Genomic DNA, 14,566 nt, shown 5'->3' with positions numbered 1-14,566 from the left:
ACTTACTCAGAGTTTGCACTAAACCGGCTTCCTGAAACAGGGCCCTGGACTTGGACTGGTGTTGTAAATAAACTGTGTTTGGAGACGTCAACCTGCTCTGCACTTGAGTCCCTGCTATTAGTCGTGACAATGGAACCTTCTGCCTGACTGCAGAAGTTCAAACAGTATCGAACGCTGCACTGAGGTCTAGCAGGACAAACACAGAGATGAGTCCACTGTCAGAGGCCATAAGAAGATCATTTGTAACCTTCACTAAAGCTGTTTCTGTGCTGTGATGAGCTCTGAAACCTGACTGAAACTATTAGAATAAGATAATCTGTTAGGTGTTTGACAACTACTCTTTCAAGAAGTTTTGAGATTAAAGGAAGGTTGGAGATTAGAAACACCAAGACATACTCATTCATAGTCTCCAGTAGCAGTGTTTTGTGTGTGTGATTGTATTGAATTGTCTTCCGCTGTTGTAGTTGAAATGTCCTAAACACCACTTGTTACTGTGCTGATTGTGTTAAAGACTGTGAGTCTGAGTCTGATGATTCCTTTGACCCAACGTCATCATTACTGTTAGTTTCTTTTCTAATCTGTTTCAAATTCACTTCCGCTTTTTTTTTTTTTAACACATTTAGCCTAAAAACTTTTAAGACCCAGGTTTTTAGGTGACCTGTGAATATTGGTGATGAAGTTATTTCTAAAATCACAAAAGACTCTCGGGAACCCACCCACCCCCATCAGAATGTGTCCCCTTATCCACAGTCGCAGCACACTCTGGTGCAGTCACCGGCGTGTCCCTGAGCTGATCCTCTCATGTTATTTTGGGGGTCAGCTGTCCCGTGAACAGGACCCTCCTCCTCCTCCCGTTCTTCTTCCGTCTGTTGCTGTCTCTTCTTCACCTCCTTCACTCTGCTGATCCTGGTAAGACTTTTTCATTCCTCCCTTCCTCAGAAATCTTACTTACTTGTGTTCACCGTTCTTACTGCTGCATTTGGGTACACTTCCACAAGTGGACTACTTTGTGGAACAAACTGGAAATGTATTTTTCCTCCTGTTTCAGGCATAAATGGGGCCTGATGGTCATTTTTAAAGATGAAAAATTTTTATTGCTGCTATGTTTTCATTTTAATAAATAACTTTAAAGTACAACATGGAAAAGACATGAAGAGCTTTGTAATGGCAGCCATGACACAATAAAGGGCTGTGTCACTGTCAGCGTGTCTATATTCAGCCCTTCAGCACTTTCATACACAGCATGACTGGAATGTAAAAAATACCTGCATTTGAAGAAAGCAGTGTCTTATTCTTTAAGGATCATTTTGATAATTCAGTACAGTGAAAAATGTGATATATGTGATAATTTTAAAGGTGCCTTGTGCCTCCTTTTACTTCAGTTTAGTTGGTGGACTGTTCACTTTGTCACATGTAAACAATTACTAATGTTTTGGCCGTGCTTGTGCTGTTTTTGGTTGTCTACATCTTTCTGCAGTTACCTGGTTTTTCCAAAGGTTTTCTGTTTGGCTGTTCTGGCTCATTCTGACAGTAATGTCTTTCTTTTAGTTTTGTAAATGGATCATTTTATTTTGGAGGCATAAAGTGAGGTCAGGTGTAGGATCATTTGTCCAAAACTAAGAATGTCCTTAAAAAACACAAACAAGAAACAAGCGTAACATTGGTATTTTAAGATTTAGCTGATAATCAAGAACAAAGAATGCAGTTATTCAAAGTCCAGATTATGTTCATGTGGTTTTTCCATCATCCAGCTTGAGCACAGTCATCAAGTAAAAACATTACCATGAGCAGTTTATTTAGTCGTGGTCAACAGTTTGTAATTCAGGGGGAGGGGCTGTGATTGGTTGTGTAATATAGAGGGGAGGAGCTTAGTGTATTTTTGCAGTGGGGCGGCAAAACAGTGGAAACATGAAGCAGACACACAAAACAAACAAACAAAAAAACAAGTTTATAATAATGTTTAGCCTTAAAATCTGTGACTGTATGCCTGGAACCATATTTGGATGCTCTCAGAATAGATGAGACTACAACAGCTGTAGCCTGCAGTGTGTGTGTGACTGTGTGTGTGGATGGGGGGGAGGGCAGAGTTGGCTATCTCACTGTGATGGCTAATTTTAACTTGACAGATATAATAACGGTGGCAGCCGTCATGTTGCAACAGAGCTATGTGGACACACACACAGAGGAAGAGGCGGTGAGCTCGATGACGCCTGATGGGAAAATAAAAGTAATGTTGGTCGCTGATTAAAGGTTCCTTCCCCTCACTATACATGGCAGTTTTATTAGTTTCAAAGACATCAACAAACCTACCGTGAAGTCACCGGTCAATTTATTGATTAGACAAACTGTAAATCTTTGCATTTTATAGATTCTGGGTTTTAATATGTTGGGTTTTTTCATGGAACCATATTCACATTGTCAGTTTTTTTTTTTCCCAAATCATTTTCTGGACACATTTTAGAGATAAAAGTGAATGGATGATTTAAAATTAAAGAAATGTAATGAAACACAACACAAGCTTATAACTTATAGACTCCTGGTTCTTGGTTCCAAGAAAGACTTTTGGAGTCTGAGCTTGTTTCCTTTAATAGATGTACTTTGTCTTTTGACTTGTACCCAAAACTGAAGCTTACCGGAGACCGGAGACAGTACAAGACATGGATGTATCTTCCTGGTCAGAAAAAAGAAGCCAGTGCAGATGTGCTTAAAGTGAGATTGGATATAGCTGTGGTTGCAAAAACACTTTCGGTCTACAGTAGACTGTTCAGAAAAGGCTTTTTGATTTGATCTCTGCAAACATTTTCCTCCTGAGTCTAGTATAAAGTAGTTGTGACGCTGCTGTGATCTGTCACAGCTATCAGTGAGCTAAATTTAAAGTGACAGCTGCCAGATACTTTACATTGGATTAGCATGTGCTAAACAATGGAAAGCATGTTTGCAGTTGGTGTGAGCTGTTTATGAGCTGTATAGTTGTTAAAGGTTTTCAGTAGATTTTTCAAACTCACTGTCAAAACTTAAACTTGTACATTTTTAAAGAATAGAACCACAGAGTAATCCTTCTGTTACACTTGAATCAGAACATACCTCCCAATTGCTAGAAACAATTGCTAGACCATCTGATTTTGTCATATAGTTCAATTAAATATTAAAGGGTACAGTGGGGCAAAAAAGTATTTAGTCAGCCACCGATTGTGCAAGTTCCCCCACCTAAAATGATGACAGAGGTCAGTAATTTGCACCAGAGGTTCACTTCAACTGTGAGAGACAGAATGTGAAAAAAAAAAATCCATGAATCCACATGGTAGGATTTGTAAAGAATTTATTCGTAAATCAGGGTGGAAAATAAGTATTTGGTCAATAACAAAAATACAACTCAATACTTTGTAACATAACCTTTGTTGGCAATAACAGAGGTCAAACGTTTACTATAGGTCTTTACCAGGTTTGCACACACAGTAGCTGGTATTTTGGCCCATTCCTCCATGCAGATCTTCTCGAGAGCAGTGATGTTTTGGGGCTGTCGCCGAGCAACACGGACTTTCAACTCCCGCCACAGATTTTCTATGGGGTTGAGGTCTGGAGACTGGCTAGGCCACTCCAGGACTTTCAAATGCTTCTTACGGAGCCACTCCTTTGTTGCCCTTTGTTGTTTTGGATCATTGTCATGTTGGAAGACCCAGCCTCGTTTCATCTTCAAAGTTCTCACTGATGGAAGGAGGTTTTGGTTCAAAATCTCACGATACATGGCCCCATTCATTCTGTCCTTAACACGGATCAGTCGTCCTGTCCCCTTGGCAGAAAAACAGCCCCATAGCATGATGTTTCATCTGACCACATGACATTCTCCCAATCCTCTGCTGTATCATCCATGTGCTCTCTGGCAAACTTCAGACGGGCCTGGACATGCACTGGCTTCAGCAGCGGAACACGTCTGGCACTGCGGGATTTGATTCCCTGCCGTTGTAGTGTGTTACTGATGGTGACCTTTGTTACTTTGGTCCCAGCTCTCTGCAGGTCATTCACCAGGTCCCCCGTGTGGTTCTGGGATCTTTGCTCACCGTTCTCATGATCATTTTGACCCCACGGGATGAGATCTTGCGTGGAGCCCCAGATCGAGGGAGATTATCAGTGGTCTTGTATGTCTTCCATTTTCTGATGATTGCTCCCACAGTTGATTTTTTCACACCAAGCTGCTTGCCTATTGTAGATTCACTCTTCCCAGTCTGGTGCAGGTCTACAATACTTTTCCTGGTGTCCTTCGAAAGCTCTTTGGTCTTGGCCATGGCAGAGTTTGGAGTCTGACTGTTTGAGGCTGTGGACAGGTGTCTTTTATACAGATGATGAGTTCAAACAGGTGCCATTCATACAGGTAACGAGTGGGGGACAGAAAAGCTTCTTACAGAGGACGTTACAGGTCTGTGAGAGCCAGAGATTTTCCTTGTTTGAGGTGACCAAATACTTATTTTCCACCCTAATTTACGAATAAATTCTTTACACTATTTACACAATTCTTGGACACTAATTCCCCCACCTCTCCCCCCTCCATAGAGCCATCACCACCTTCAAACTGTTCACCTACAACACCCCCCTCCTCACCCCACACAAAAGAGGATTTCACACCACCTCCTCCCACCACAACTCTTCATATTCATGAAGCAGATGTGAGGAAGCAGTTTAAGAACCTGAATGCTCGGAAAGCTCCCGGCCCAGACGGCGTGTCTCCTGCCACCCTCAGACACTGTGCAAACGAGCTGTCCCCAGTGTTTTCTGGCATTTTCAACTCCTCACTGCAGGCATGCCATGTGCCTGCCTGCTTCAAGTCCTCCACCATAATCCCTGTCCCCAAGAAACCTAGGATCACTGGACTAAATGACTACAGACCCGTGGCTCTGACATCTGTGGTCATGAAGTCTTTTGAGCGCCTAGTTCTCTCCCATCTCAGGACCCTCACGGCCCCCCTCCTGGACCCCCTGCAGTTTGCATATAGAGCCAACAGGTCTGTAGACGACGCCATCAACATGGCCCTACACTTCATCCTGCAGCATCTGGACTCCCCAGGAACCTACGCCAGGATCCTGTTTGTGGACTTCAGCTCTGCCTTCAACACCATCCTTCCAGACCATCTCCGAGGCAAGCTTTCCCAGATGAATGTGCCTGATCCCATCTGCCGGTGGATCACTGACTTCCTGACGGACAGGAAGCAGCATGTGAGGCTGGGAAAGAATGTCTCGGACTCCCGGACCATCAGCACCGGCTCCCCTCAGGGCTGTGTTCTTTCTCCTCTGCTCTTCTCCCTGTACACCAACTGCTGCACCTCCACCCACCAGTCTGTCAAGCTAATCAAGTTTGCAGATGACACCACTGTTATCGGACTCATCTCTGACGGGGATGAGTCTGCCTACAGGAGGGAGGTTGAACGTCTGGTGTCCTGGTGCAGCCACAACAACCTGGTGCTGAATGCCCAGAAGACAGTGGAGATTACTGTGGACTTCAGGAAGCACACAGCCCCACTCCCCCCCATCATCCTGACTGACACCCCCATCACCTCTGTGGACTCATTCCGCTTCCTGGGTACCACCATCACCCAGGACCTGAAGTGGGAGCCCACCATCACCTCCGTCATCAAGAAAGCCCAGCAGAGGATGTACTTCCTGAGGCAGCTGAAGAAATTCAACCTGCCAACACGGACGATGATGCAGTTCTACACTGCAATCATCGAGTCCATCCTCACCTCCTCCATCACCGTGTGGTACGCTGGAGCCACTATCAGGGACAAACAGAGACTGCAGCGTGTTGTGCGCTCTGCTGAGAAGGTGATTGGCTGCAGACTCCCATCTCTGCAGGACCTGTACACCTCCAGGACATTGCGGCGTGCAGCTCAGATCTCAGCTGACCCTTCTCACCCTGGACACAGTCTGTTTGACCTGCTCCCCTCAGGCAGGAGGCTCCGGTCCATTCGCACCAGAACCTCTCGCCATAAGAACAGTTTCTTCCCCTCTGCTGTTGGACACATGAACAATAACCATATGACTGTTCCCACCACTAACACATGACCCTACGCTGTGTCACTGCATCATTCCATGTTTGGCACTGATCACCACCTGCACTCATGCACATATCTTTCTACGTAGCACTTTTAATTCTTATCCCTACTTTTATTTTTTCATGTCTATTTAAGTGCTATTTATGACACTATTTAAGTGCTATTTATGACACTATGTTTGCACTGAAGCACCGCAGCAATTTCCTAATGTTGTAAACCTGCTCAACATTTGGCAATAAACCCCTTTCTGATTCTGATTCTGATTCTACAAATCCTACCATGTGAATTCATGGATTTTTTTTTCACATTCTGTCTCTCACAGTTGAAGTGTACCTCTGATGCAAATTACTGACCTCTGTCATCATTTTAAGTGGGGGAACTTGCACAATCGGTGGCTGACTAAATACTTTTTTGCCCCACTGTATATGAATAGAGTGAAATCAAAGTTTTTTTACATGCTGCAGTTTGAATGAGTGACGTCCAACAGTTAAGTTTTACTTCGTCTTGTTAGGTTCTCTGTAAATCTCTGTATCTGCCTGCTGTAAAAAAATAAAAAAATCCATGTGCATTAGTTCCAGAAAACTGACAATGGAGACGTCGGTGGAAGCAGCTGAGGTGTTGGTGCCTCCCACATCTGTCAAGGCATCTTCACTGGAGCCTGAGAGCAGTGAGGGCGAGACGGCAGGTGTGGCTTGCTCCGCCTCCTCTCCTGACAATCCGGACTCTGTGGAGCAGTTCAGTCGACGGCTGGATGACATCATTCACATGTATAGCTCCGCAGCCGGCGTCCTCGACAAACAGGTTTTAAAAGTTAACAACACCTGCTCCTTGATGTCTGGCTGCTGGTGATGTGTGCCGAACAAATGTAAAAAACTAAACTAAACAAAAACAAAAAAGCAATGTTTTATACTGTTTTGGATGTAGAGTGGGGTGGAGGCAGAGGTGGAAAAGGTGAAGGAGGAGGCAAAAGATGACATCACAAGCACCATGGACACAGATGACACAGGTGAGGCAGCCAGAGAGCAGGATGGTTTTATTCCTTTACCCAGTTCCCAATAAATACTGCAACCATCCAACCATCAGTCAACCCCACAAAAACCCAAATGAATCTGAAATGTATCTGCATGTGGACTTTAGTAAAGTAAAGTTTTAATGCTGAAGTTTTGTTTCTGATTCAACAAATTTTTGGTGCTTTTGAGCTGATCGCGCTGACAGGTGTCAGATAGTCTTATTAGCCCCAAAATAGAAACAATTTTTAACCAATGCACCTTAAAAGAACTGAACTCTAAAATGAAACTTATGTTGTCTATTGTTGCAATATTATCCTGCTCATACTGAGGATGAACTGCATTTACTTATTTATTATTTACTCTAGTAGCTCTTAGCCTAGTTTATATGCAAGTTACTTGAGCTTTTATCTTCTTTTTTATCTTGCACTTTTAATACTTCTTTTTTTATTTAGCTTATAGCGCCTTTGATGTGAGCAGCAACAACTTTTCTTTAGAAAAATAAAATTTAAAAAGCCAGAAACATGAGAGGGTGAACCATCTCATTATTAATACAAAGTATAATTAATAAAAACAACCAAAGCGAAATTGTTTTTGTCATAGCAAATGAAAGCTTAAATAATGAATACTATATCCTGTGTGTATTATCAAAATGCTAGAAACTGTATCTCTCTCTGCAGAGGCCTCTCTCATCATGCAGGCCCTGAACGAACTCTCTTCTCCAGAGGAGAAACTGGAAGCTCTGGTCAGGAAGTATGCTGAACTGGTAAGGAAGCAGCTGAAGTTTTTAGTGTTGCTTGCTGGAAGTATTTATACTGTTTCTGGCACTGGGTCTTTAAAATTCATAGCAAGTACCTCTCCTTGTGTTCGCAGGCGGCCTTGCGGCGCTGCGATGTGCAGAGGTTGAGTGCTCTGCAGCAGAAGTTGTCCGTCGTGCTGGAGGAGCGGCAGCAGCTGCAGGCCGAGTATCGCAGCAGCATCGCAGCTCGCAGCAAACTGGAGAGTCTGTGCAGAGAGCAGCAGTCATTCTACAATGTTCTGAGGGTGTGGAGGATGTTTGCATTTACTTTGGCACAGCAGGAGAAGCTATTGAGACATAATTTTTAATCCACTTTCACGATAAGCACAAACCGTATAAAAACACAATTTAAACATCTCAGTGTTTTGTAGTTAGTTAGATGGTGGTTATTATCTGGAAGAACTGATTCACTTGTACAGGAAGAAGGAAAGTTGAAGCCTGACAGAACTCTGTTTCTTTCACCTTCCTCTTCTTCCATTCACTTCTCCCCGACTGCCACCGCTACCTCCTCCAGGAGGAGACTCTGCAGCGCTGCAAGGAGGACGAGGAGAAGAGAACAGAGATCACCACCCACTTCCAGAGCATGCTGGGTGAGATCCAGAGCCAGATTGAGCTGCACAGCGCACGAAATGAGAAGCTGTGCGGTGAAAATGTCAATCTGACCGACAAGTTGGAGAACCTCATGACCCAGTGTGAACGGAGGGAGGAGGTGAGAGGTCACAGGTCAACATTACACATTAAAATGTATTTTCAGATATCTTTGAATAAAAAACAAAACTTTAGAGTTACTTCAGATGAGTTTTTTCTTTTTGATTCATTGGTAAATTGATCCATTGATCCACCCATCCATTCTCTTTAGCTTATCCAATTGAGGGCCGCAGGGGGGCTGGAGCCTTTACCCAGCTTTCATAGGATGAAATGCTTGAGAAAATGATATGAAGGTAAATTCTTTCCTGTTCTCCTCCGTCCTGCAGAGTTTGGAGAAGATCAACAAGCATCGTGACCTGCAGCAGAAACTGATTGAAGCCAAACTGCAGCAGGCCAACGCTCTGCTGACCGAAGCTGAGGAGAAACACAAAAGAGAGAAGGAATACGTGAGTGTGCCATTGCTTCCATTGTAACCAGTGAAGAAATAAAGGATACGCCTTTGTCCCAGCATTCTGAGAATTCACCCAGAGCTCTCCAGATATCACTTATGTCAGTTTATCTACATGTAAACAAACTTTGGCATGTCAATTCTAAAAGGTCATATCAATGAATATCATTAATGGTATTATATGTCTGTTTTTAAAATTCCATTTAAACATATTTAATGTGACTTCGGCACAGCAGTCTTATTGCAACATATTCTCATCTCCGTGTGTCAGCTGCTCCAGTTTGGTCAGATGTTTCCTTTTACATAAGCGATGCACTGACACTGGCAAAATTATCCACCAAGACTTTAATGATCTCATTTTTCTCAAGGTTCTGGGAAAACTGGTGATTTGAAATAAATGTTTTTTTGGGGTTTTTTTTTACCAGTAACCCTACAAGCTGGAAAGTAATGAGTTGGGTGTCACAGACCCATCTCACTAATGCAATAACCACGACACTTTGTGCATAAAGGCTTTGACGGTCAGGGGATGAGAACGGGCTGCTTGCTGTTAGCTTGATAATCAAGATGAATTTTCTCTAAATCTGTTTTGAAGGCCATGCAGATTAACTGTATACTGTCTCTGTCACCTTAGTTGCTTAGGGAGGCTATTGACAAAACAAAGAAATGCTTCGCTATGAAGGAGCAGGAGCTGGCCATGAAGAAGAAGGTAAAGAAACGTCTTTAACGTCTGGCTCTGTCTGTTCTCTTCTAACCAGTTACTGGTTCAGGCTGCTGAATGGAAACTGCAGGCTCAGACACTCAGAGAGCAGGGGACTGTCATGCAGGCGCAGGTGAATATTCACTGACTGAGGCTGAGTCAGGCAGATTACTGCAGGTGTCACACAAGACCACAATGAGCTGAATGCACTTATTTTGTGCATGACGGCTTAAAACGTCTCCACACTGTGAGGAATAATATCAAAAAGCTCCTGTTCTCTTTATTAATTATATAAAACAAAAATAATTATTGAATAAGCTATCTGGAAAAGCTGAATTTATTAAAATGCATTTGAAAAAAAAACACTTTTACAGAGAAATGCATATATGTAAGTCTCATTAACATCTTTCCGTCTAGTGCAAATATACTTAGAGTATACTTTGAATACTGCATCTTACTTGAATGTGGAGATTTAGTCTGGGCCTCAAAAATCAATACATAGGAAAAAATGACTGCAGTTAAGTTTAATTTGTTCTAAATTTGTCTAACCAAGATCTGTTTGAGGTTTTTTTGGAGGTTTTCTTGCAGGAGCAGTGAATAAAGCTTGATTTTAGTTTGTCGTCATATTATTTGAATAGAAATTATGAGGGATCTGCTAATATAAACGTATCTGTCCTATGACTCTGACTTATCAGCCTTCTCCTCTAACCACAGCTGACCCTGTATGGTGAGAAGTTTGATGAGTTCCAGGCAACTCTGGCCAAAAGCAATGAAATCTACGTCCGCTTCAAAAAGGAGATGGAAAATGTGAGTTTTGACCTGTGTGTGTGTGTGTGTGTGTGTGTGTGTGTGTGTGTGTGTGTGTGTGTGTGTGTGTGTGTGTGTGTGTGTGTGTGTGTGTGTGTAGGGTAAATGGGGACAGTTACTCTCATCTTTTATGTCGGACACAATAAGTGCAGAAATTAATTTGTGACGATTAAAGAAAACCCCTCTTACCAGAATTTTTGCGTGTGTGTGAGATGTAAATGGATGGTTGTTGCTCTAGCACGTTTTCTTGACTTTGGATGGATCTGACACAAGTCTGATTCGTAGATTTTATTTTATTTCGTGGTTGTTGTTGTTTTGTTTTTTTAGATGTCAGACAAGATGAAGAAAGTGGAGAAAGAGTCCAATCTGTGGAAGACGAGGTTTGAGAACTGCAACAAGGCTTTGACTGATATGATTGAAGAGGTAAATGTTTACGATGCACTACCTGGAGAATTTAATCACAATTGGAGAGAGACACCTACAGGCCTTGGTTAATCCTTTTTGAATCCATGTGGTGCCAGTGCCTTATCGATAAAAACACGATTGTTCAAATTTGTACAAATTTTTTGGCCCCAGCACAGGACCGAATAATTGCTGGATTCATGTATAGTATTTCCTTAGATTCCGTTGCTCTTTTTTTTACACAGTGGCCAATGAGTAGACACTCCTCCAATTTATTAGCTAATTCCTAAGCTGTCAGATTTAGTGCCACAGTAGAGGTGCCTGCAAATCCATGAATTAAATTCCATTTTATTTATACAGCATCAAATCACAACAACAGTCGCCTCAAGATGCTTTATATTTTAAGGTAGACCCTACAATAATGCATACAGAGGAAAACCCTGAATCTGGTTAGATACCACATTTCTAAGATTTTCAGGGCAGAGTACAATGACCTCAATTTTATCTGAATTTAGAAGCAGAAAGTTGGAGATCATGAAATAATCCCATCTATAAATGTAAATATTTAGAGAAGTGTTTTCATGGGTCCAACATATTAGCTGATAAAAAAAGATAGATACAATCAAACTGACTGATCCAACACACAAGCTAATCCATTTTCCAATTGGTCCTGGTACAAATGGGGTCTTGGGCCATGTTGCACCAGTGACCTAATTTAGATGATGACAGCAAAGCATCACCAAACCAAAGATCCTTAGCGATTCATAAATACCCTACTCAAACAGCATCGTCTTTTTATGGTGTCATCTTGTCTAATTTTCTTCATCCCTTCTTGTTCTTCAGAGAACAGAGAAAGGTAGAGAGTACGATCTGTTCGTCCTGAAGATTCAGAAGCTGGAGAAGCTTTGTCGTGCCCTCCAGGATGAAAGGAAAGTGCTCTATGACAAAATCAAGGATGTTCGCTACTCTAATGCCAACCTTCAAACAAAGGTCTTTGGCATCTCCAACCTCAATAACAAGCCTGAGGGTGCTGACGAATCTGCCCTACTGACCCCTGATGAGATGCAGGAAATCGAGGAGGAGGACCCGGTTCTGACAGAGGGCATGTCCCGCCTGAAGGAGGAGCAGACCAAGCTGCAAGAGTTTGCTGCCTCCCTGTTGACGACAACTGTTGACACTGAGGAAGAGGAAAATAATGAGTTAGACCTTGAAGAAGATCTAGTTTCATCTGCATTTTTCCATTTCAAAGCAAAACCTCAAGTCAAAGAGGGTCTGGATTCAGTCCCTGGGCAGGTGGAAGATGTAAAGTCAAAAGCATCAGATTCAGAGCTGCCACAGCCAGTGAAGGTGGAGGAGGTTCTAGATCAGGTTGTGCCTGCTGCAGAAGCCACAACCACTCAGAAGACAACTTTAGAAACAGCATTAGATCCAAATACAGAGGCGATAAAGGTTCAGACACAAGTTGAGGCTGAAGAGGCGCACCAAGCGGAGCCAGACGCAGAGATCCAGCATACAGTCGCACCTGTTCCAAAACCAGAACCAGAACGAGCCAAAGCTGAAATAGGAATGGAGGCAATGAAGGCTGAGGTCCTGGAGGAGACCGGTGAGATTACACCAGGGGCACCAGTGAAAGATGAGAAAGACCAGCAGCAGTCCATTGAAGCTACATCAGCATCAGACCCTGAGAAAGCCAAGTTTGATCCAGAAACAGATGCAATAAAGGCTGAGATCCAGGAGGAGTCCAGTGAGGGCAAACTACAAGTGGCTCCGCAAAATGATAAGGATCAGCAACAGCCATCTGAGTCTCTACTAACACTAGAGACTGAGAAAACTAGGGCCTCTCCAGCAATGGATGCAGAAGAAATGAAGGCCGAGCTCAAGGAGGAGATCAGTGAGGTCAAGCCAATGGTGCTTCTACAAGACGAGAAGGATCAGCAGCAGATAGCCGAACACGTTCAGGCACCAGAAGCAGTCTTAAAACCCTCAGAGTCAGCCTCATCTTCTGTGAACACTAAATCAGCTCCATCCTCTGACGCAGACCCCAAGAAGCAGGTCCTGAAGAAAAAGAAGAAGAAAAGTAGCAAGAATGCCAGCTAAAGTTACAGTGTGTAGGTGTGTGTGTGCTGTTATTTGGTGTTAATATGAACTTTTGCAATTAATTCATTTAAATGGTAGTATCAGCTAAAGTGTTCTCTTCACTGTTATTCAGTCTCACCAAACATCAACAAATGTATTTTACAGTTTGTTAGAATGAAGATTTAATTAGGCCTGACATGTTGACCCATGGGTCTTCATGAGTGGAATATTTTCTGGTAACTAACTGCAATGAAAAGCTAAAAGTGCCTTATGTAAGGCAAGGAAAGTATAGCCGCTGGCTGGAGGACAGTAAAGAGTATTTCTCTCCTAAACAAACAGTACTGTGTGCTAAAATGACTCGAATAATAAAAATGATAATCTGACATTTCTCTGGTCTCATTTACTTTCATTTACTTATGAAAGTCTTTATCCTTTTAAAGCTTCAATATCAGCTGCCATATCTTGTTCTATAGCCACATCTTATGGGTCTGTAAATCTATGGTACATGTGAGAAGGCATTTTGTCCATTATTTGGCCACTGCATTGTTAGTATTTAAATTTCCATCTAGGAGAATTGCCTTTTTCTTTTCTTTTTTTTCTTTTCTGCTTCATACTGAGTATTTTTTCTTCATTTTTCTTAAAATATACACCTTTGTTTGTTGAGATTTATGGGTGGTGGAGGGTCATAAGTGGATTTGAACTCAAATAAAGGGCACGTTTCGTCTCATTGACAATGATCCCCACAGGGTATGTCAATAGACTGGGGCAGGAGGCATCGACTTTATAACCAAAAACCAAGTTATTGCAGAAGTTGTTGCAGAATTATACCTTCTAACGTTTGCTTTACAAAAAAAACTGGAGCTTTTCCCAAATCTCACCAAAGAGCATCTGGAAATGAACATAAAATAAAAACCTGAATAATAACGTCAAAAATTAAGGGACCCCAGTGTGATGCAGAATCCATCTTATGGGTGAAAACCCCTAATCCTGGTCAGGTGCACACTAAAAAATTACACTACATAGGTACCACTGTGTGATGATGTGATATTAAGAGGTCCTTACAAAGCATGACTGCCTTGTAAGGACTGTTTGAAGTGCTGTTTGAAACGGGAAACAAACTGCTCACTACTGTGTCAAAGTGTGGTTTGTTTGGACCCAGCCATCCACCCTGACATCCACCCTGCAGTGACACTGTCTCCGCAACTGTTGCTGATTAAAATAATGCTCGAAGTAATAAAGTATTTATACAAAGAGCCCCATGAGGTTTGTTTTTAAATAAAACACACACACATGCTCCAAATATGGGCCTTTATTTTAAAAAACACAGCAACAAAAATGCAATTTTGAGAGAAATGTGTCCACTTGTGCAGCTGGAAAAGCATAGTTCAGGCTAAAACACCAGACTTAACCATAAAATCAGCCTTTATGTCCTCATTTTAGCAGGTACAGCTTCCTGCACTGAGAAACATTCAGTAATACACTTCTGCAGTTGCAGTGCTTCAAAAATATTCAGATGTGAAGGGTTATACGTCTTAATATAATCAGAATGCAGTTCAGAGTTACAGCCAGTAGATGGAGACAGAGGTCTTCAAATTCTTAATTCAAGAAAAGAATATTGAAAAAAGAAAATCAGTACTAC

At 42.3% G+C, this 14,566-nt stretch overlaps 1 protein-coding gene across 2 annotated transcripts; it reads left to right on the top strand.

Annotated features, from left to right (window-relative positions):
- Nucleotides 1-770: 770 nt before the first annotated feature.
- On the top strand, nucleotides 771-13,310 carry txlnba (taxilin beta a). Of its 2 annotated transcripts, none has more exons than XM_080882037.1 (11): nucleotides 771-909; nucleotides 6,616-6,844; nucleotides 6,968-7,049; nucleotides 7,731-7,816; nucleotides 7,924-8,094; nucleotides 8,364-8,558; nucleotides 8,824-8,943; nucleotides 9,701-9,775; nucleotides 10,357-10,449; nucleotides 10,777-10,872; nucleotides 11,695-13,310. In XM_080882037.1, the coding sequence occupies exons 2-11, from the start codon at nucleotides 6,632-6,634 to the stop codon at nucleotides 12,946-12,948; spliced, it is 2,385 nt and encodes a 794-aa protein (XP_080738163.1). In that variant the 5' UTR covers nucleotides 771-909; nucleotides 6,616-6,631; the 3' UTR covers nucleotides 12,949-13,310. The 2 variants fall into 2 exon arrangements, with proteins under 2 accessions (XP_080738163.1, XP_080738162.1); XM_080882036.1 differs by lacking the exon at nucleotides 9,701-9,775 and adding an exon at nucleotides 9,577-9,651.
- Nucleotides 13,311-14,566: the final 1,256 nt, after the last annotated feature.

The sequence above is a fragment of the Rhamphochromis sp. 'chilingali' genome, assembly GCF_963969265.1.
Source record: "Rhamphochromis sp. 'chilingali' genome assembly, chromosome: 5".
NCBI lineage: Eukaryota > Metazoa > Chordata > Actinopteri > Cichliformes > Cichlidae > Rhamphochromis > Rhamphochromis sp. 'chilingali'.
This window is presented reverse-complemented; position numbering and strand designations above follow the sequence as displayed.